The 21,966-nt window shown below is 38.8% G+C and overlaps 1 protein-coding gene across 1 annotated transcript in view; it reads left to right on the top strand.

The window, feature by feature from the left end:
* The window catches only part of DCAF1 (DDB1 and CUL4 associated factor 1), a 65,653-nt gene extending 43,957 nt beyond the window's left edge, over positions 1 to 21,696 (top strand). Inside the window, exons 16-24 of the mRNA XM_079101042.1 lie at positions 54 to 136; positions 855 to 939; positions 3,438 to 3,671; positions 4,188 to 4,281; positions 4,776 to 4,880; positions 5,594 to 5,667; positions 6,180 to 6,281; positions 15,594 to 15,846; positions 20,731 to 21,696. Coding sequence (XP_078957168.1) covers positions 54 to 136; positions 855 to 939; positions 3,438 to 3,671; positions 4,188 to 4,281; positions 4,776 to 4,880; positions 5,594 to 5,667; positions 6,180 to 6,281; positions 15,594 to 15,846; positions 20,731 to 20,789 — 1,089 coding nt within the window. The 3' untranslated portion in view covers positions 20,790 to 21,696. The remainder of the gene's footprint in view (positions 1 to 53; positions 137 to 854; positions 940 to 3,437; positions 3,672 to 4,187; positions 4,282 to 4,775; positions 4,881 to 5,593; positions 5,668 to 6,179; positions 6,282 to 15,593; positions 15,847 to 20,730) is intronic.
* The last annotated feature ends 270 nt before the right edge of the window (positions 21,697 to 21,966 follow it).

The following is a 21,966-nucleotide window of genomic DNA, read 5'->3' as shown; positions in this document are numbered from 1 at the left end:
CTGCATATGTGTAAATACATTATTACCCTCCTTGGGTCTCTTTCTTCTTTTAGGATGGGTCCTTGCTGCTGACATCTGCTACCTGGAGCCAGCCTTTGTCTGCACTTTGGGGAATGAAATCAGTATTTGATATGAAGTATGTATTTACTTTTGCAGCCTAGTGTCTGTTTTATGTTTTAATTACCTAATTTGTATCCCTTTTCATTTGGTTTTAGACTAGGAGTCTTTTGGGAAAAGAAGAGGCTCATGTTTAATAAGATTTTATCTTTTTCATTTTTCTAGATATTCTTACGAAATATTTACATTCCAGTTATGCAACAAATCTTTGACTAACCCATGATGACACTTTTATATGTATTTTTTCTTTTTCTTTTTTTTTTTTTGTAAATTTTTTTTAGTTGTTGATGGACTTTTATTTTAGTATTTATTTGTGCTGAGAATCAAACCCAGTGCCTCACACATGCTAGGTGAGTGCTCTAGGCAAGTGCTCTATCACTGAGCCACAACCCCAGCCCGTGTAGTTTTTCTAATATTCATGTAGGGTACAATTGCACTGTTTGCTGGGGTATTTCTTTTAGAGTGCTAGGCTGGCATTCTACCACTGAGCTACGCTCACATGTACCCTTTTAGCCATTTCTGTAATCAAGGAATTTCTGTTAATTATTTGGGGTCCTTGTGGATGTTCTAATGGAGGGAATTTTCTTTTTAATTCGAGTGTGTACAGTTGTTTTCTCTTTGGGAGCCAAGCATTTTCAGGTGAGTATGGTTGTACAAAGGGCAGATTTATTTTCAGTTGGTTGAAAGCATAAATCTTGAAGGTCTGTCACTTCCATCTGTTTATTATTTGTCTGTAGGCATTCCTTCACAGAAGATCATTATGTTGAGTTCAGTAAGCACTCTCAGGATCGGGTCATAGGTACAAAAGGAGACATTGCCCATGTGAGTACTTAAGCATTCATTGCTTTAAGCTGATTTTACTTATTTGCTCCTATTGAAATCTGGATCAGATGTGAAGACTCAAGTCCTATGGGCCACTGGAAATTACTGAATGATTTTTCCTTCCAGTTAGAATCTAAAAGTTCAATAAAAGTTTTAAGCTATATGGGAAGAATATGAAAGGGCTGAACATGAATTTACTCTGGCAATTTGAGAAAAATATAGGCCAGCAGATAAATTTTTGAGTTCTTACTAAGTTTTAGTTGAAATAAGGTCTGTGATTTTTTTATGGAGCCTGATTGAGGAGGCTGTAAATAAGCAAATATATGGTATAATAAAAGAAAGCAAGGAATGAGGTAGGAAATGCTTATTGGTGGTGTGGGGGACTTTTGTTTTATCTTGGATAGCCAACATCACTGATTGGGTATTGTTTAAGCAGAGCCCTGAAAGAAGTGTGACTGAAGGAAGAGTGTTGTAAGGCAGAGGGGATGGAAGGGAAAAGCCCTTGCTTGCGGGTGGGGAGAGAGAGGACAGAGTAAGTGCTGAGGTCAGTGAGGGCCTCATATTTTATAGTTAGGACCTTTGGCTTTTCCTCTGAGTAAGATGAAGACACTGGAGGGTGATCAGAGGATATGTGATTGGATGTAAAATTTGTGTAGTGACTGATTTTTGTGAGAGGAAATAGCAGACCTTCCAGGTAGAATAGAGGATGTTGTACCAGCCTATATGTGAAAAGAGCAATGTAGCTGGGCCCATGTAGGCATGGTGGAGACCATGAGAAATGATAGTCCATGATTCTGGGGTTTTGGACACATGAAGTCTGAAATTCATTAGACATTGAGTAGGGAATGGGGAGTGGAATTTATGTGCAGTGAGAGTTCAGGAGAAAGGTCTGGGATGGAAGGTATAAATATGAGTTATATACCCATGGTGATGGTATTTAGAGCTATGAACCTGGGTGAGATCAAGGGGCTAGAGAAGAGAAAGAGTGTGAGGACATAGCCCTGGTTGTCCCAGTATATAAAAGTTGGCAAATGAAGATGAACTTGGGAAGGAGGACTAGAGAGAGTGGTCATTGAGGCAGAAGGAAATCCAGAAGACAGGAACCCTGGAAACTAATGGAAGATAATTTTGAGAAAGGATTGATCAGTGGGTCAGAAACTGTTGATGAGTTGCAGAAGATGAGAACTGAAAGAAGACTTTGATTTATCAATGTAGAGGTTGTTAACCACTCAAGAAATAGTTCTGTACTCTGGTGGGGCAAAATCTGATTAGAGTGGGTTCATGAAAGAACAGGAGAGAAATGGACACACTTGAGTACAGATAATTTTTTTGAAATGTTTTTGCTGAAAACCAAAGTAGAGAAAGTAGGGTCACACCTTGGGGAGATTGTGGGATGGCAAATTTAGGGATGATTTTCTCCCAACTTTTCATTTGAAGATATTGAAACATGTAGAAAAATGAAAAAATAGCATATATATCCAGTACCTAGCTTCATCAGTTTACTATTTTGCCATGTTTTCTTTGTAAATGTGTACATGTTGTTTTGAATCATTTTGAAAGTTGCAAATATCATCATGGCATTTTATCCTTCAATATTATAGTGTATATTTCCTAACAATAGATGTTTTATCATATAATCATCAAATTTAAGAAAATTATAGTAATTCCCAAATATTATCTGATATTCAGTCCTTATTCAACTTTCCCAATTTTCCTGATGTATTTGGTTTCAAATGTATGTTTGTTTGTTTTTTTGAACCAGGATCCAGTCAAGATTCACATATTGCATTTGATTGTTATGTCTTACTAATGTTTTAAAGCCAAGAACCATTTCTCCAGTTTTCATGACATTGACTTTTGAAGAGACCAGGCTAGTTGTCTTGTCCCATGATATGAATTTGTTTGATTGTTTCCTTGTGGTGTCTCCTTATTTGTTTCTGTATCAAAGGATTTAAAAAAATATTTGAAATACTGTAGTGTGTCTAATAGTAAATAGGAAAGATCTGGTCTCTGCATGGGTTACACATTGTTGACTTTGAAAACTTTTAATAGGGTGGGGCTAAAATGTTTACATTGGGAGATTTTATGGAGAAAAGGGTATTTCATTGATGTCTTTCTCCAACAAATAACACTATCCTGTGGGTAATCATTGATCAATGTAGAGAATTTGTTTTAATGTAAATGTTTTTTGTTTCTTGAAAAGGGGAAGGGAAGCAAAAAGTTTTGTTCATTTTTAAGTCCCTAATGCGGTTTCACTTCTCATTTTCTTACTAGGGGAAGAGGGCTTTTTCAAGACTTAACTGTGAACCAAACTTTGCTTGAATGGGTGTGATCTTACTTTCCAGTTATTTTACAGTATTAGGGCTTTTGTCATTTGTCAGGGTGGGGGTTGAGGAAGCTTGGAAAGCATGGGAGAGGCATTTTGTACAGTTTCTCTTTATATTTGTCTGTGGATGGATTGGTCTGATTTTTCTCTTCCCACCCCTTCTTCTCTAAAGATTTATGATATTCAGACTGGCAACAAGCTGTTGACTCTGTTTAACCCAGATCTTGCCAACAACTACAAGAGGAATTGTGCCACCTTTAATCCTACAGATGATCTTGTCTTAAATGATGGCGTCCTCTGGGATGTCCGCTCTGCACAGGCCATTCACAAGTTTGACAAGTTCAACATGAACATCAGTGGTGTTTTCCATCCAAATGGGCTGGAGGTCATCATTAATACTGAGATTGTATCCTTTGCACTCATGTCTTTATTTTCCATTTTTTATCTAGTTCGTTAAGCAGGAGTTCTTTATCTTTCTGCCAGTACCTGGTTAAAGTATCCACATTGATAATAATGTGATGCCTCTCCTATGGTTTGAAGTGTTAATGAATTTCCAGTGGACTATTATTGATATTGGGAATTACTAATGACTTTAACTAGCATGTTTTCTATGTTTTAGGATGAGTGACTAGATTCCTGGCTATCAGTATCAAATTGACTTCTATTTATCTTTGGAAGGATCTTTTACTCTATAGAAATCAGTTGTTAGACATAAGAGGAAAATAATGTGCTACTATAGGAAGGAAGGAGTTCATGTGGCATTTATATAGATGAGTATACTGGGGATGTCATTCAGTAATATGTGTGACTTTTAAAGTATCAGTATCTAGCAAGAGGGGGATAAAATGGTGTTTCAGAATTTCCATGAGGCTAGATAAGAACTTTTGTGTGAAATAGTTTTCCTTGACCACTCCTCTCCAAGTGGGACCTTCGAACTTTCCATCTTTTACACACTGTTCCTGCTCTGGATCAGTGTCGTGTGGTGTTTAACCACACAGGGACAGTGATGTATGGAGGTAATAAGCTTTTTACTTCATTCTCTTTCCTCCTACTCACTTAATTGGATACTTCCTTTTTTGGAAATACTGCTTTAGTGAGAAGCACTTTGAAGTTCTAACATAGATGAAAAGGTTAGTTTAGTGGAAACAGAAGAGAAGGTAAAAATAATGTTGATTTAGAATGAAAGGCAGTTAACTTTAAAGATAACAAATCTTATATAGAAAAAAAATTTATGCTGTGATTTCCACATGTAAATTGACTTAAATCTTTTCATGTATTGTCTTAGGATGTTGTAAGCCTTCAGCTATAATACTTGTTGGGAGCTAGATGAGAAGTTGATATTGTTTGCCACAATAGGTTGGATATGCAAGGAGGACCCTTTGAGAGGAACTAACTAAATACAGGGAAACTCACTGAAATCTTGATTGGCCATTACTTTTTTCTGCACTTGTGAATAGGGGATATTTCTGATTCTTAATAGTATTTTATTATTCCCCCTGTCCCCAACTAGCTATGTTGCAGGCAGATGATGAAGATGACTTAATGGAAGAGAGGATGAAAAGCCCTTTTGGGTCATCCTTCCGCACATTTAACGCAACTGACTACAAACCTATAGGTAAGCATGAAGGGGCAGGTATTGATTTTTTTTTTTTTTTTTTTTTTTTTTTTTTTTTTTTTTTGAGGTACTGGTGATCATACCCAGGATGCTGTTGTACCACTGAGCTACATCCCCAGTCCTTTTTATTTTTTATTTTGAGACAGGGTCTTTCTAAGTTGCCCAGGCTAGGCTTGAACTTGTGATCCTCCTGTCTCAGTCCTCTGAGTCATTGGAATTACAGGATTACAGGCATGTGCCACTATTCCTTGTTCATTTGTTTGTTCAAATTTGTTTGTTCTTTCTTTTTCTTTTTCTTTTTTTTTTTTTTTTTTGGTACCAGGGATTGAACCCAGGGTTGCTTAACCACTGAGCCATATCTCCAGCCCTTTTTAAAAATTTTTTTTAGATTTTGAGATGGTCTTGCTGAGTTGCTTAGAGCCTTGCTGAGTTGTTGAGGCTGACTTTGAACTTGAAATCCTCCTGCCTCGTCCTCCTAAGTTGCTTGGATTACAGTCATGTACCACTGTACCCAGTTCCCTGTTCTTTCTTCATGTCTTAATTTTACTTTAAAGCTCCTCTGCTTTCCATGAGGACTGTTAACTTTTCACTGAATATCATAGGAATTTTGGAAATATTTATGAATAATCACCTTGACTTCCTGTAGAGGAAAAGCAGGTTATAAGGTCACAGCAATAGTCCAGTCCTGAGTTTTGTCACATTCTATTTTTCAGCAACCATTGATGTGAAGCGGAATATCTTTGACCTGTGTACAGACACCAAAGACTGCTATCTTGCTGTCATTGAGGTAAAGGGAGCTTGCAGAGATCCTGCTGTTTTTCTTATGTGTAGGATCATTTTTAAGTTATATTACAGGGATTTTGTCTGATACCATATGTGTTCTAAAGTTGATAATATTCCTGATGGTAGATTATTGATAGCCTACTCAATTGATAGGGCTTGGGAGGTATATAGTATAAGAAAAATAGTAAGAAAATCTCAGTATAAGGCAATGTAGAGAGTCCTGCCTCTCATCCTACTGTCATCCCTTTTCAGAGGAGTCTAGCCAGAGAAAGACAGGTTTGTTTCAAGGATGTAGTCTTTTCTATATGTATGCCCTCACTGTTCAAACCTTATGCTGTGTTTCTTTACCTCTATGTGCCCTTGGTATAATATTTTCAGAGCCAATTCAAGAATTTTAGGTATTAGAAACATTAATAGTTACAGGGTCAGGGTCATGGGCACCAGTCAGAGCTGAGGTGTGGATATGAACCTTCTGAAAACTCACTACTCCTTGTGGACTGGGTGTTTTTACTTCAGAATCAAGGCAGCATGGATGCTCTGAACATGGACACAGTATGCAGACTGTATGAGGTGGGCAGGCAGCGTCTGGCAGAGGATGAGGATGAAGAGGAAGATCAGGTCAGTGTTCTTTGAGATGTCTTCCTGGTAAATAGTGCTTCATAGGGATTGTGCTCTTCTGCTTTTTGCTAGATGCTTTTTTTAAGATCAGCTTTTGCTACCTGTTTGCTACATTTGGAGACCTGTCATGTCTGAAACTTAGAATAAAGTAAAATTATAGACTTTAGCCAGTACTGGATGATCTTGATTTCCACTTGTAGGTTCATTTGCAGCTTAGCAATCACTGAGTGTCTCGTTTCAGAGATTTCCATGTTCCATCCTCCAAATCAGTTTCTGTTCCAGCTTCAGGATGAGTAATCCCTATAATTCCCAATGTCAGTACAAAACAGAAAAGTCTGAATGGATTATAGAAATTCGTTAAGCTTTATAAAGTTTTGATTTGTGTTTTCTCAGTTTTATGGTATAGTGTTCAGAGTAATGAGAAGATATTTGATGCTTTTGAAAAATAAAACACATAAAATATGAGTGAATAGTATCACGTCTCACAGTGTTAGCTTTTTCTTTTTCACAAAGGGTTTTAATTTGTGTTCCCTTAATGGTGGATACTTGCCTGTGTGGTGTCAGTATCAGTTTTGAAGAGTTTCTCTGAGTTTCAGCAGTTTATTTTCTGTCTGCTGGGTTTACACCATATTCTTTAAGTACAGTTTCCAGGCCTAATTCTTTTCTCTAATCTTCTGAGAATGATTTATTGCAGAGCGAGTATTATAAAGTTGAAATTGAATGACTAACATTCGATTTTCTCTTGTTGCAGATATTAAAACCAGTAAGTGTCTTTTTCTAGCTCTTGAGTTCATTTTTTTTTTTCCCTCTTACAATGCTATGACATAGTCTTGCTGCTTTGTGTCCTCTTTAAGGACACATAGGTGCTCTGGGTGAGGAGAGGAGCACCATAGAATATGAGGAAGTGTACTTCCCTCCATTTGTATTGACATAGCTTTGCCCTCATCCCTCTCTTACATTTGGGTAAGTCATGCTCAGAGGTTAGGGCTTTGTTGTTAGGATCCTTCCAAAAACAGCATATACTTTAAATTCTAAGGGAAAAATTTTAAAAGCAAAAAAAATTTGAAAATAATAATTTTGTGATTATATTTTGGGTGAAAGCCTTAGACTGTGGACTAAGGAAGGACCAATGTTTCTCTGTAACAGAACTTAGTAATGACTAATAAGCAAGGCCATTTTGTTTTTCTAATTTGAGACTTAGGTATGAGTTTCACTGTTGGGCTTTATAGGTTGTGACATCTCATTTGCTGTTTAAATAAAATTCTTCTTTTGAATATAGTGTCACCTGTACATCAATATACCTGGATCAAATACACCTAGATAAAAAAAACAAAAACAAAAACAAAAAAACCAGATACTCACCTAAAGTTCCCTGTGTGTGCTATTTCTGCTGTTTTTGGTGATATGTTCCACCTGACTAAGCATGCTCAGAATTGATTCGTAATCCCCAGATAGGGATTTCTCAGCAGAGTAAGGGAAGTAGTCTCATGCTCCTGTCCCCACACCCCTCTGAGTATGGATGTTGGTGAAGGTGGGTTAGCAATCACCATGGGATCAGAGCAAAACTTTCTTCAGGTCCTGGCTGCTACCTAACTCAAGGACTCTTTCTTCTATGGGGTGTTCTCTTAGGGAGGGGCAGTTTACCAGTTATAGCTTCCCTCTCTCCTCCCACATAGTATTGTCATGATTATTGTTGGGAATATTATTTTGTAAAGTATTTTACTTAAAATTATAGCATTAGTACCATAGTTTTTAAAAATACCACTAAAAAGACAAATAGGCTTCACTTCACCAAATACTGCTAGGAGTTTCCTAATCTAGAAGGACTTTTCTTCAGTGCTTCCTAGCTTCCTGGCCTGAAGAGGTCTAGGTTTCATAGGTCAGGGGAGCTAGCAGTGTTTAAAGCTCACATGAATTATGAGAGATGGGTGTGAGGTCTTCAGATGGATATAGGAGATTTATGATTTTTTATGACATAGTTTATTTGTTTTTCTTTTTTGCAGTACTGGGCATCAAACCCAAGGCCTTGTAAATGTGAGGCAAATACTCTACCATGGAGAGACATATCCAGCCCTGTGACATGAATGTTAATAGTCTTGAATGCTGGACTTTTAATCTTATAGTCTTTCTTGGTAACAGAACTTGCAAGTGGAATTAGATCCTTCACATTTTGTGTGGTTGTCTTTGGTTTCTTATCAGTGTCTATTCTTTTAATCTTGCTTCATTTTGCTACTTTAGGTACCCTACTCCATACCTGACACTTTTTTTACTTTAGCTGTCATAAAATAAGATGTATTATCACTGAGTAACCTTTTGACTGTATATTACAGTGGTACAAGGCGGCTTTTTCTCCTGAATTCATTCATCATTACTGGGTATCAGTTCTCTCTCAGGCTTCTTGGATGTTACAAGGTGACCTGTAACTCTGAAGCAGCAGGTTTACTTTGTTAAGTTAAATGGGTCCATGTGAGACCTGGTGTCTGTCTTAAATGGAGTGTCAAGCTCCAAGGGAAGCTAGGATTATCTTAGGCACTTGGGAAGCTGGAGGACTATTCTCTGTGTTGTCTTCATCTTCTTGCACTCATGGAGTAGCTATAGAGGCAAAGGCACTAAAGATAGGTGGCTGGCTGTGGAAGTAAGAGACCCCACTGTAAAGGAATGACTTAAGGATTTCCCTCCTCTGAACCTACCCTTTCCAAGGAACTTGGGTCAGAGAAAAGCCTTCTTGGTTCTCCTTCTGTGGTTCTGCTTCACATTCCTTTTGAGTGATGAAGGGAGAAAGATACTAGAAAGAGGATAGGTTGTGGGTGGTAAGAACTTCTGAGTCTTTGGCTCTTATGGAAAAATAGAGGCTGCCTTGGCATGGGCAATCAAGATCAAGAGGTGCAGGTGCAAGAGGACCCTGGCAAGTTGCTCTGGGGTCCAGTCTGTGTAAGAGCCTGAAAGCTTTCTAGCTCTGAAGGGATACTAGGTGTCAGTGTATGTGTATAATGTGGGTAAGTTAGTATTGCTTCCAGATTTTGCTGGCTATAGGCATGTTTCACTGCATACTAACTACGCAGTCCTCATAAGTCATCTAGTATATTTAATGTTTGAAGGATGTCCATTAGAGTACTGCTTTTCCCCTTGGTGTTTTGATTTTTGATTTAGAGATGTTTTGAGTGGGATAAAATATCATAACTAAGTCTTATTTGTAACCTCATGTTGATCTGGATTCTTCCTAGAATCTGTAGTGATGTTTTGCTGTATTTACTATCTCCTTCAGATTTCTCCCTATTGCCTCTTTATGTGCCAGCTTGAAGTATTACTGTTTTTATTTTTTGTAACTCACTTTCCTTTACCTGATTTTAAAACTAGAGATTTCATTTTCATGACTCATTTGCTATTCAAAGTTTGTCCTAGACTTTGTCTGTGGTCTTCTCAGCTGTTTCGGGGTTGACATACATGGCTTAGGGATGCAGGCACCTGTGACCACCACCTTTGAATTTGCCTTTTGACTTTAGCAAAGTAAACTCAAAAGCATGAGTGGTCAGGTGCAATCTGCTGAAATGGTCCAGCATCAAGTACCAATATAAAATGGTTGTCACTTATTTAAAGGGTTTTATTCAGATATAATTTATATTCCATACATACCATTTTGTTTAAATGTTGGGAAGTTAATAGGAAGGAGTAAACTGTCCTGCTGTATTAATGAATAAAAATGTGCAGAACGTATTTGGCTGTGTACCCCTGATTTCTGAGGCTGCTCTCTGCCTTCTTTTAGGCATTTGCTGAAAACACAAATAAGCTAGTCTCTTTTCAGAGCTTATATTATTCATTGAAAGTTTGGTAACTGTTTTTCTGGGTATTGGGGATTGAACTCAGGGGCACTGGACCATTGAGCCACATCTCCAGCCCTTTTTGTATTTAGAGACAGGGTCTCATTGAGTTGGTTAGCACCTCACTTTTGCTGAGGCTGACTTTGAACTTGTGATCCTCCTGCCTCAGCCTCCCAAGCTGTTGGGATTACAGGCATGCGCCACTGCGCCTAGTGTAACTGTGTTTGAATATCAGTTCAGTCAACTTCGATGTTGGCTTTTGGGGAAATTATAAAATCAAAGAGTAGTAATTGATCATTAGTCCTAGATTTTGAAGTCAGAACATATCAGCTAATTATAGTTAACCTTACATTTATAAAGAAATTCAACAAGGGAATAATGCTCTCTTTTTTCCACTCCATTTGGAATCTGGGACACACTGTGTGCTGTGCTTCCTGTGTGTTTTCCACTGCCTAGAAGCGGATGGTAAGAGTCTACCTATTCTACACTTACTGTACCCCTGGCTGGAGCTAGATGTGATGACTCTTGAAGGGTCTCCCTCCCAAAAAAATGTACTTGCATTAGATTCTACCAGTGAGGGGTGAAAAACACAAATGATTATGACTCTGAAATGAACCTGTAGCTTTTAAAGGTGGTTGATACCAGTAGTGAGTGATAAATAGGAGTTTAAAGTCAACAAAATTTAATGTAAAAGTGTCAAGACAGTAGGATCAGGTTTGAATTACATTTTTAAAAGCTACCCTGGTTTTAGATGAACTGTTCTTAAAGTATTACTGTTTTTTCTAAGGGATTGGATATATTTTGGAAGGAAATATACACTAAAAGCTATTTCTCTTGAGAAAATAAATATTCGAGAAGATTTTGAATGGTCTAGAAACAAATGCTGCACTAAATTTGCGAAAACTAATTTAGCAGAGATTTGGCAGAATGATTTAGCAGAGAAGGCCAGTGGGAATGCCTGGATTCGCCTTTGGGTTCTGTTCTGGGGATTCTGTGGACAAGGTGCATTATTACAGAGAAGTAGAACTTAAGAACTGCAAGGTACTTCTACTGTCATCTTGGCAGTGGTTCCTTGTTTGTTTGTTTTGGTAGTACTGGGGATTGAACCCAGGGCCTTGGACATGCTAGGCAAGTGCTTTACCACTGAGTTATGTCCCTAGCCATTTATATTTTGAGACTAAATTTCCCAGGATAACTGTGAACTTGTGATCCTCCTGTCTCAGCCTCCCAAGTAGCTGGGATTATAGGTATATGCCACTGTACTTGGCTGGCAGTGGGTCTTATAATTAGAAGTGCACTTCGAAATCCATGGGGAGGCTTTCCAGAATCCTTTGCATGAGTTTCATTTGGAAAAGATCGGATCCGTTATCTTGGGAGGAGGTTAGGCATGTGTCTTTTAGAAAAAGTTTTCTCATGGTCACCTGATTTAATCAAACCACCTCACTTAATAAAAAATTTAAATTCAGAGAAGTTGAATTGGATAGATGTTCATTGTGGCCATTGCTTCTCTTGCAATTCTGTCATGCGAAGTGACACAGAGTCCTTGGGAGATGTCAATTAGGAAAGGGATTAAACCGAAGAGAATTGAGAGACTGGAGGCTGGTAGACTGAGGTATAGAAAGCAGTTGAGTATGGTTGGGAGTGACTTAGAGGGAGTGCTGGGGACCTAGGCTTTGTGAGAAACAAAAGTTCACTGGAAGTGAAGCCAGAGAAGGGAAAGATATGTTTGAGATTTTGAATTGGTAACAGAGAAGAGTTGAAAAGGTTCTGGGTTAGGTGTAATTTGAATTGAGTTGTAGAATTGTGGAATTTTTAAGTTTTGGTGGTTCAGACAGAGCTGTCTTCATAAGTTTGTAAATAAGAAGATACATGAAGACAAAGATAATGAAAGTTGAAAGAATTGTGTGTAGGGGGAAAAATCTAGAACAGTCCAAGTAAGGATCAGGCCAGCAGTCTAGTTTGTAGACCAGAATGGGTACTTTATTCACTGCAGGTTCTCCTTGTGGTTGGCCATTCAATTTCTGTGTCTAATAAGAACAATAAACTAACACTTATTGAAAACTTTGTATATGCTAGATACTTTCCAAAAAACTTATACACACACACACACACACACACACACACACACACACACACACACGTACCAAAAAAAACCCGTTGAAATCTTAACAGCAACCTTGTAAAGGTAAGTAAATTGCCCAGAGCAGGGGCCTCAGATCAGGGTTGAAGTTAGGTTTAGGACCAGCAGCCAGATGAGGGAACTTCTGCTTGTCAACCTGTTCTTTATACAGAAAGTGGGTGGGTGGGTTGGTGTCTGCATGCCTGGTTTAGGGGCTTTGGGTAGCCATGAGATTGACTTAAAATGGAATTAAAGAGAGAAGAGTTTTGGGATTCTAATATGAAATTTATTAGTATAGTATAATTAAAAATGGCTTGGCTGTCAGATCCTTTAATTTTGTTTCTACACCCTGAAAGATGTTTCAGTGAATTGGGTTAAAGAAAAATTTTAAAAAAAATTAGTATTTCTAGATTAAAACTATTTTCTGGCTGGATGTGGTGTGTTTGATTGTAATCTCAGGTACTTAGAAAGCTGAGACTGGAGGATTGCAATTTTCAAAGCCCGCCTTAGCAACTTGACAAGACTGTCTCAAAATAAAAAAAAAAATAAAAGGGCCAGGGATATGGCTCAGTAAGGTTAAGCACCTCTGGGTTCAATTCCTGATACCAAAACAAAACAAAACAAAACAAAAAAATAGAGATAACGACATGTGAGGTTTGGGTAGCTCTCTCCTTCCTACTCATTTTACCTCCCCTGTAATGTTAAATATGATGTTTGCATGTCTCAGGATGATGCTGTCATCCTTCCAGGATGAATATGTATACATTTATAAGATAAACAATTTGGTTTATGAGATACTGGTAGAATTTGGACTGGCATCTAGTTCAAAGTGTACACCCTGCTTGACTTATTTTTCCAGCATTGCTTTTTTCTAAAAATATTTTTTTATATGTTGATAGACCTTTGTTTTATTCATTTATTTTCATGTGGTGCTGAGAATCGAACCCAGTGCCTCACATGTTAGGCAATGATCCACCACTGAGCCATAGCCACAGCCCCAGCCCCTCCAACATTGCTTTTGATATGGAAACTTTTTTTCCAGTACTTCTGGGTTAGTTAAACTTGATGTTTTAGAAATCAAAACAAGCGCAGGCCATATAGCCCATCTCGTAGAGTACCTGCCTCTCATGCTGGAGGCCGGGTTCAAGTCCCCAGCACTCTGGAATCGTGTAAATAACAAACAAAAAACCCAGCCTTCCGTAGAAATCAAAACAGCTGGTATCTATTGAGCAGTTTAACATACCCACTCATCTGTGGACTTTTAAAAGTTGTTGTTTTGACAGGTTGGAGGTATAACTTAGCAGTGGAGTGTGTGCTTAGCATTTGCAAGGCTCTGTGTTCAAGTCCTGGTGTGCGCACAGAAAAATTGTGCTCTATTGGGCTAGGGGTGTAACTCAGTGACAGAGCACTTGCCTAGCATGTGAGGCTCTGAGTTCAATCCCTAGCACCTCAAGAGAAAAAAAAAAAAGATTAAAAATGTTATGCTATCATAAAATTGAAATATATAGTTATTCTGTTCCACAAAGGGGTAAGAGACATAGGGTTCTAGATACTCTTTTCTTATTTTTAACTGAGGTTCTTTGTGAATGGGTTAAAACTAATTTTCGTCAAGGTCATGAAACTATTCTGAAAGTAGGGGGAGAACAAGGCCAAAATTGTAATCTGGTTAGGTATTTTTGGTTATTTTCCCTGAGGTGATGTGTGCCTAGAGCTGTGGAATAGTGGTCTCAGACCATTTGGTATATATTTCTTTCTCCCGCTTCCCTTTTCTCTCACTCATGTGCACTCGACCACTGACTCACATCCCCAGCCCTATTTTGTATTTTATTTAGACATAGAGTCTCACTGTGTGGCTTAGTGCCTTGCTGTTGCTGAGGCGGGCTTGAACTCGCAATCCTTCTGCCTCAGTCTCCTGAGCCACTGGGATTGAAGGTGTGTGGCACCACATCCAGCTAGACGTATACTTTTAGTATTAGGATCATTGGGAAGAGGTATCAATTTTTCCCATGTAGCTATCAGAAATTGTTGAAAAGTCTAAAATCACTGCATCAAACAGCATATCAAAAAATATCCAATGGTGTCTCCAGAATTACCGGAGGTCTGGAAACAGAGTTACTATGCTCTTTAAGCCTAGTTTATATTACAGCTGGTAAGTACTGATGAATGAGTTGGGTCTCCTTTACTTTTTCATGGAATGCTTGGGTATTGAACTGAAGGCCTTGTGCATGCTAGGCAAAAAAAGGTTTGTATATTAAGTGATTAGTATCACATTTTTAAAGTGATCTTGTTGTTATACCATTAAAAATAATTTTTTCATTAGATCTATTTGTTAAAAATGAATTTTATATTTTGTTATTGTAGGAATTAGAATCCTTTTATTATTGGTAAGGATTAGTGTTGATGGTAACGTTTGCTTGGGAATGTCTGTCATCTTCATCAAAGTAGAGGTGTCTTTTTGTCCTCTCTCACTTGAAGGGAAACAATTTGGATTCTAATGCAAAGCTGAAATCTGTGGATTTTTAAAGCTCAGAACACCTAGAGAAAAGTATTTCATTGGTTTTCTGGTAGTTTTCTTGCCTTGGGAAGTTGTCTTAATAATGGAAGGATGGTGATATTGGCCAAATTATATTGTTATATTGTGTGCATGTAGAAATATGTAACAACAAATCCCATCATTATGTACAACTATAATGTACCGATAAAAAATGCGTGTGGGGGGAGAATGGAAGGATGGATGGTTTATCTTGCATTCTCTAACTACTTGTAACAGGAAGTGTAAATGTCTGTTAGTGCTCTGTCTTGTAAAACTGTTTAGATCAAAGGTGTGCAGTAGCATTTTTAGGGGCTTGCCTGCATTCTCTATTAGAAGAACAAGGGTACTGACTTGAAAGGCTTAGGGCTGGTGACTGAACAGATGTATTCTTCCTTCATTTGTTAAAACATTCCTTTTTAGATTCCAGGTAAAAGCTTCTTTTTTTCCAATGCTTCAGCTCAGTTCATTTGCTTTGGTTGATATAAGAGAAAAAAAGAGTCCCTTTGGGCTCTTAGAATATTGACGGCAGAGATGTCTGTGAAGCAAGTTATCCCTTTCCTTGAATAAAGGCTATATGGCCAGAATGTCTTTTTGGAGTGATCAGTAGTCCTTGTTTGAGGGGTGCTTTGAGTTTCTTGGGGGACATATGTGTGCTCGTCTCAGCCATCACTGAGGAATCTGCCTGGCCCACAAAGTCAGTGCTAACCTAGTTTACTACCTGTCTGTTGTTTCCTTCTCTGTCCCTTTGGGCAAGAATTACCATGTAGCCCACATGGGTCAAGTCTCTGTGTTTGTCATAATGATCTCATGTTTTTTTTTTTTTTTTTTTTTTTTTTAAACAGGAAGAGGAAGAACAGGAGGAAGAGGATGATGATGAAGATGATGATGACACTGATGATTTAGATGAACTTGACACCGACCAGTTGCTGGAGGCGGAATTGGAGGAGGATGACAACAATGAGAATGCAGGAGAGGATGGGGACAATGACTTCTCACCCTCTGATGAGGAGCTAGCAAATCTTCTAGAGGAAGGAGAGGATGGGGAGGATGAAGACTCTGATGCAGATGAGGAAGTGGAACTGATCCTGGGTGACAGTAAGTATAGGGCAGAGTTTGGGCTGAGCACCCAGGGCAAGGTCCCTTCTCTTGTGCCAACTCGACCCAGAGGGGAGCTCTACCCAAGTTCTGTGCCCCATACTGCTGATTCACCATTCTGATCTCTTAAAGAAAAGCCCTGTGACATCACTCATTTTTTGTTCTTCAGACTGTGCCCACATCATATATTTGTGAACGCTTTTTACCTTTTAAGCAGAGGTCAGCAAACTTTTCCTGTAAAGATGCAGTAAATATGGTGTCTGTTGCAGCTACTTAGTTGTGCTGTTGTAGTGAGAATGCTGTCATAGATAAAAGTAAATAGATGATTGTAGCTGTGTTCTAACAAAACATTTTTTTTTTTTTTTTTTTAACAAAAATAGGTGGTGGACTTATAGTTGTCAGCTCCTACTTTAGAGTATTTACCTTAGAATGAAAGGTCAAAGTGTAGCTCTCTTAAGGGGGCCAGAACTAGAGTTAGCTGCAGCTCTTTATGACTGTTGTTGCTTTCTGAAGTTATAAAGAAATTAAGGGGCCTGGGGATATAGCTCAGTTGGCAGAGTGCTTGCCTCTCATGCATAAGACCCTGGGTTCAATCCCCAGCACCACCACCAAAAAAAAAAAAAAAAAAAAAAAAACACCACAAATTAAGGCTTCTTGTGGAGGAGTCCCTTTCTGTCTGCTTTTAGTTAATACCTCCTGAAGGCCTGTGGACAGTGTTTCTCTTTGGCATCTGTTTTGTTCAGTTCCTTTTTGCCCTCTTATTCAAAACATTGACAATAAGCTCCACTTTTTCTAGTAACTTCCCATTAGGACAGGGGTCTGAAGTCAAATTTCCTGCCTTTGCTAATGAATTTTGAATAAGCCAACTAATAGATTTAAGATTCTGCACGCTTTGCTATAGTGTTCTTGTGTGTCTCAGGATAATATATTCATCATTGTGAGATTTGTCACTGTTGACAGACCTGTGCTAGTTATGGTCCTGGTTATCTGTAGTACTTCCCTGCCTGACTGGGGAATAATTCCTGGAGATCCAGCTATTTTTCATGTAGTGGACCTAACCAGAATTCTAGCAGCCATGAAGGTATTTATCTATTAATAGTAGCTCCTGATCACATTTGGCTATTTAAATTTCTCAGGTTAAAAATTCAGATATTTTTAAGTCTGCATTTCACATGCTTAGTATTTACATGTGGCTATTATGTTGAATAGCACAGATGTTGAACATTTACATTGTTATAGAAAATTACATTATGATGGCATGGCCTAACAAATGCCAACCTTCTACATTAGAGATGCTTTTTTTTTATGATTGGTGTTTTATCAGCTTCCAATTTTGTTATATAAAGGGACACAGGGTAGTTGTCACATGTAAGTATTGAGATATGGGGGATAAGTTATACCTTCCTTCAATTATAAGTAGTAATAAGGCAGGATGGGAGGTGGGGCAGCCAACAGAATTGCTGATGGTGGTGCCCCTAACATAAGTATCACTTTGTTTTCTGTTCTTTTTTGAAAAATAACAACAGAAAATACCAAAACTTAAGATTTATACAAGTTTCCAGATAAGCCATACAGAAGGATCACAAGCTAATTTTGAAGGAGGGGATCTGTATTTGACAGTGAAGTCACAATGTTGTTAGGACTGTGATGGGTCTCTCCAGTGCTGAGGATTGAACCCAGGGCCTCGTGAATGCAGGCAAGTGCTTTACCACTGAGTTAAACCCCAGCCCTGTGATGTTTGCTTAATGTTTCCATTTTGGTTCAGTCAAGTTTGTTCAAGTAAAGTTAGACTTAGCTGGGTGCCATGGCACTCAGTGGTAGAATGCCCCCGGATTCAACCCCCAGTACTGGAAACAATAACCAAAAAACCCTTAAAGTTAGACTTGGCTAGGGTGTATAATTCGAAGAACTGGTTATCTGCATTTAACTAATACAGTTAAATCACCAGGAAAAGCAGGGAAAGAGCCTATAAAATTAAAACTACCCATCAAAAATAAAAAGCCAGGCACAGTAGTGCACACCTGTAGTCCCAGTTACTTGGGAGGCTGTTTTGTAGGAAATCCATAATAGCTTTTAATAGAGATAGGAGGATTGCAGGTTTGAGGCCAGCCTGGGCAACTTAACAAGACCCTGTCACAATTTTAAAAATGAAAAGGGATGGGGATATAGCTTAGTGGTAGAGCGCTTGCCTAGCATGCATGAGGTGCTGGTTTCAATTTCCAGTACTGCAAATAAATAAATAAAATGAAGAAAAACACCCACACTCCCACTCTAACCCTGACAACTGCCTTCATTCACAGTGCTGTATCCTTAAAACCACGATGGGGGAAATGAATAAAAGCAGAGAGCCGCTGCTGTTAAACGTTTTCAACAATCCAGATGATGCTTCAGTTTCTGCTCATGCTTTACGACAGTGAATCAGAACAAGACAGATTTACTAATGGGCATTTAATCATCGAAGGACTGAAGATGTCTGGGCTGTTGTTCTGTAATGTTTCTAAGACTCGTGTCCATTAAATGCAAAGAAAAAAAAAGGAAGAAGTCTTGGCAGAACAGGCGAAGTGATGTGCACTTGATGATGAGATTGATTTAAATACTACTCATGGCTTGTAGCCTAGTCCATGCTTTAGCTATTTCTAGGGGCTGGGCTTTGTTGCTCTTCAGCTGCTCCACTGCATCATTTGCTAATGGATCAGATTGTTGGTTAGGAGCACTTAACAGCCTGAAAACTGTAGGACTGTGCAGGTCCACAGGGCTGGGGACAGCTTTTTCTTTCAAAATACCTAAACGTATTCTTCCTAACTTTGTCTGCGTTAGGGTGATAAATTTTGGGCATGATATAATTTTGTTAACTATCGGGTATGGAAAGAATAGTTCTGGTTTAGAAGGCCCTCCCTGAAAGGGGAATTCTAAGGGCCAGTAATGACCACATGAAGTTAATGTATGTTATTCTCTTCCTGGTTTCCTTGATCCTTGAGCCAGCCCAGTCATTTTATCAGATCCTGGGTTTGCCTGGTCTATCTCCCTTATCATTTTTAATTTGAGTAGAAAGCCTCTCAATTTGCATTTGGTAAAATTACTTTCTCCTTTAGCTAAACTGTTTAGGCAGTTCCTCCTCTCTAGCCAAAGATAATCTGGAAAACTGATTCTAATTAGTTATATGAGAATGTTAATTTAACTTAGGTGTGAATGTTTATGAAAAAATAGATGACATCTTGACATTTTAGTTCAGCCTCTAGAATTGAGGTGGAGATACAGATGGTATCTGTAGGCTGTACTCCATTGCTCTTTCTGATATGTAGGAAATCCATAATACCTTTTAATAGAGCATGTTGATGCCCACAGTTTGTTAGTATTTTTCTTCATACTAATCTTCTAAAGCAGGGTAGTGCTTAGCCTTTTTGAATTTATGGAACCCTTTTAGGATATGATGAAAGACATAGAAAACACCTCATGGGGCCCCTGGTAATATTGCATGGGTCCTGGATTCTGCAGGAATCCAGTGATTCCAGATGCACAACTGCAGCATAGGAACAGAAGCATCTTGACTTTAGAGTTTTTGTGTCTCTACTTGTTAGCATTTGCTAAACCCACATCTCTGTAAATGCGTGTATCAACAGCTTAAACACTGCAGGGATTGATGATAATTAGACTGCCTTTGCCTTTAAGGCTTTTCAGAATGGCAGTTCCAGGGACTGGGATTGGGTCACTTCAACACTTGGAGGATGGGAAAAGACTATGGAAGGGAGAAAAAGGAGTCCATGCTGAAGCCATTCTCTACATGCAACATCAAGTGGACAGGACACTTGAAGCCCTCAGGCTCAGGGTTGGTCTGTCCACTTTCCTTGGAATATTGTTAAAATTGTTTCGTAGCTTCTTGTATTGAATAATCAAAGTGGGCACTGAGGCCTTTACTTTTCCTTCACTTTGCTAACATTAGAGTCCTTCTGAGCTCGGTATTGTATTTCTCTAATTTTATCTAACACTTTGTGTTTTTTTTTTTTTTTTTTTTTTTTTTTGCGGTGCTGGGGATTGAACGCAGGGCCTTGGGCTTGCAAGGCAAGCACTCTACCAACTGAGCTATATCCCCAGCCCCTGTGGGTCCTTTTTGATACCACCTAGTTTCACTCCTAGGTGGATCCTTCCAGAAGTGTTACTGTGTTCATTTCCTGCCTGAGAAGGCAGAAGGTCAAGCAGAGGCTTCTCATCAGAGATAGTATCACCTTTCAGGGCTTGACAGTTGTTCCCTGCTTGCCTCCTGCCTCATTTCTAGGTTGACCATTCCTTCTCTGATATGACTGGTCTATACTTTTGTGGAATTTGTTCCCTTTAGATTATACTCAGAAATGACAGAGGAATGAATCCTTAGGACCACTCTGTCTCTGACTTTGTGCAGTCTTTTGAGGACTGGAGAAGGGAGTGGCTAAGGAGGTTAAGAAAAGAACATTCTCTTGCTTGGACTGTGCTTGCCTTTCTAGTGGTCTCGGGGCCAGGCAGTCCTGTGTCCATCCCTTTTAGGATACCAGAGGCCCCAGGGCCATAACAGTGCTCTGCTCAGCCCTACCCTTTGTAGCCAAGTGTCATGAGTGGAGGCTTCAGGGGGCACTGCCCTGTCCTCTGGGGCTTCCCAGGCAGGAGACAGAATCTTCAAGAAGTCCAGGCCCTTTAAGAGCTAAGAGAGCAAAAAGGTTCCAGGGCTGATCATTGTTGCCAGCAGCAGGTGTGTTCTCCAGAGCCGGCTCCAAGGAGCTAATTGATGTGTTTTCTTCTTTCTGGAAACTGGTAATTAACACTGCTCAGGCATAAATGTATGTGACTGCAGGTGCTTCCTATAATCCTAATGCATAATCTAGTCTCCCCTTTTTTATTTTTTTAACTTTTTAGCTGACAGCTCTGACAACTCTGATTTAGAAGATGACATCATCTTATCTTTGAATGAATGAGGAGCCATCACTACTTGGAAGAGATGCTTGGCAGGCGAGAAACTGAGTCAGATGAATTCAGAATACCTTCCCTTTCCTTTCTCACCGGGGCTGTCTGTCAAGGAACTGCATGCCCTGCATTCAGAAGATTATGGTTTAGAGTCTCACTGGAATCTGAAGGTCATTCTAAAATAACAACCACAAAAAAGGCAACAGGGATTAGGCCCTATTCTGCTTCCCCCACTTCTCCTAAGATGGACATATCTTTCCTCAAGGGAAAAAAAACAAAAACAAAAACATGTCTCTGGGGTTATTTCACAATATATTTTCTTTGTATAATGTTCTTTAAAGAACAAGAAATAGTTTTTTATAAAACTTAAAAAAAAAAAAAAACAGGCATTTATAACTGAGGGTATGAACTTATATCCACCAGGTCTCTTGTCCCTGCACTTCATTTTCTTTGGAAGAAAATGATGTTTAAAGAACAATACAGAGGCATTTTTACATACGTATTTAAATGAAAAGGAAAATCGTGGTTTCTTAAATTGATAAGGATTAAGAATATTTTATTATAAATATAATATATGATTTTTTAACCTGTTTTGTTGCCTCATATGCTGTCAGGTTAATTTGTTTTTCCTTCATACCAGAGGTGGGAAGGCGCTGCTTATTTGCTGAGTAAATGCCTAAATTTACCCACCTTCATGGTCTGGGGGCAGCATGGTCATTGTGGATATTAGTTTTGTGGAGTCGAGGGAACTTAGGATATAAGTTCACTCCCTCTGTTTTTCTTTGTGATTCAGTTTTTCAAAAATTTTTTTCTTCCCTTTCTCCCCAATGTGGAAATTACAAATCAAAGGCCTTTTTCTTTAATGTAAAGTGTATTTATTTAAAAAAATACAAAATAAACTACAAGTCTGTCTTTGTTTATGGCCTTTCCCTGTTCTCTTTTACCTAAGTGAGGTGTTCCTTTACTTGCAGCTCTTGCCAGGTCATGTGGAAGATGCCTTCTAAGACAGAACAGGGTGCTGGAAACATGTTATCCCTTGGAGAACAGTAGCTCAGTGTCTGGCCCTGGCCTGCACCTCTTCTGTAGGGTGATGTACAGGGGCAGAGGGAGGAGTTCAGCATCGTCCACTCTGGAGGCATCTGTGTATCCCTTGTTCTAGATCAAGAAGGCAGCTCCTGAGAAGAGATT

Source organism: Sciurus vulgaris (genome assembly GCF_902686455.1).
Source record: "Sciurus vulgaris genome assembly, chromosome: 10".
In the NCBI taxonomy this organism is placed as follows: Eukaryota; Metazoa; Chordata; class Mammalia; order Rodentia; family Sciuridae; genus Sciurus; species Sciurus vulgaris.
The sequence above is the reverse complement of the archived record's forward strand: the minus strand, read 5'-3'. Positions and strand labels throughout refer to the sequence as shown.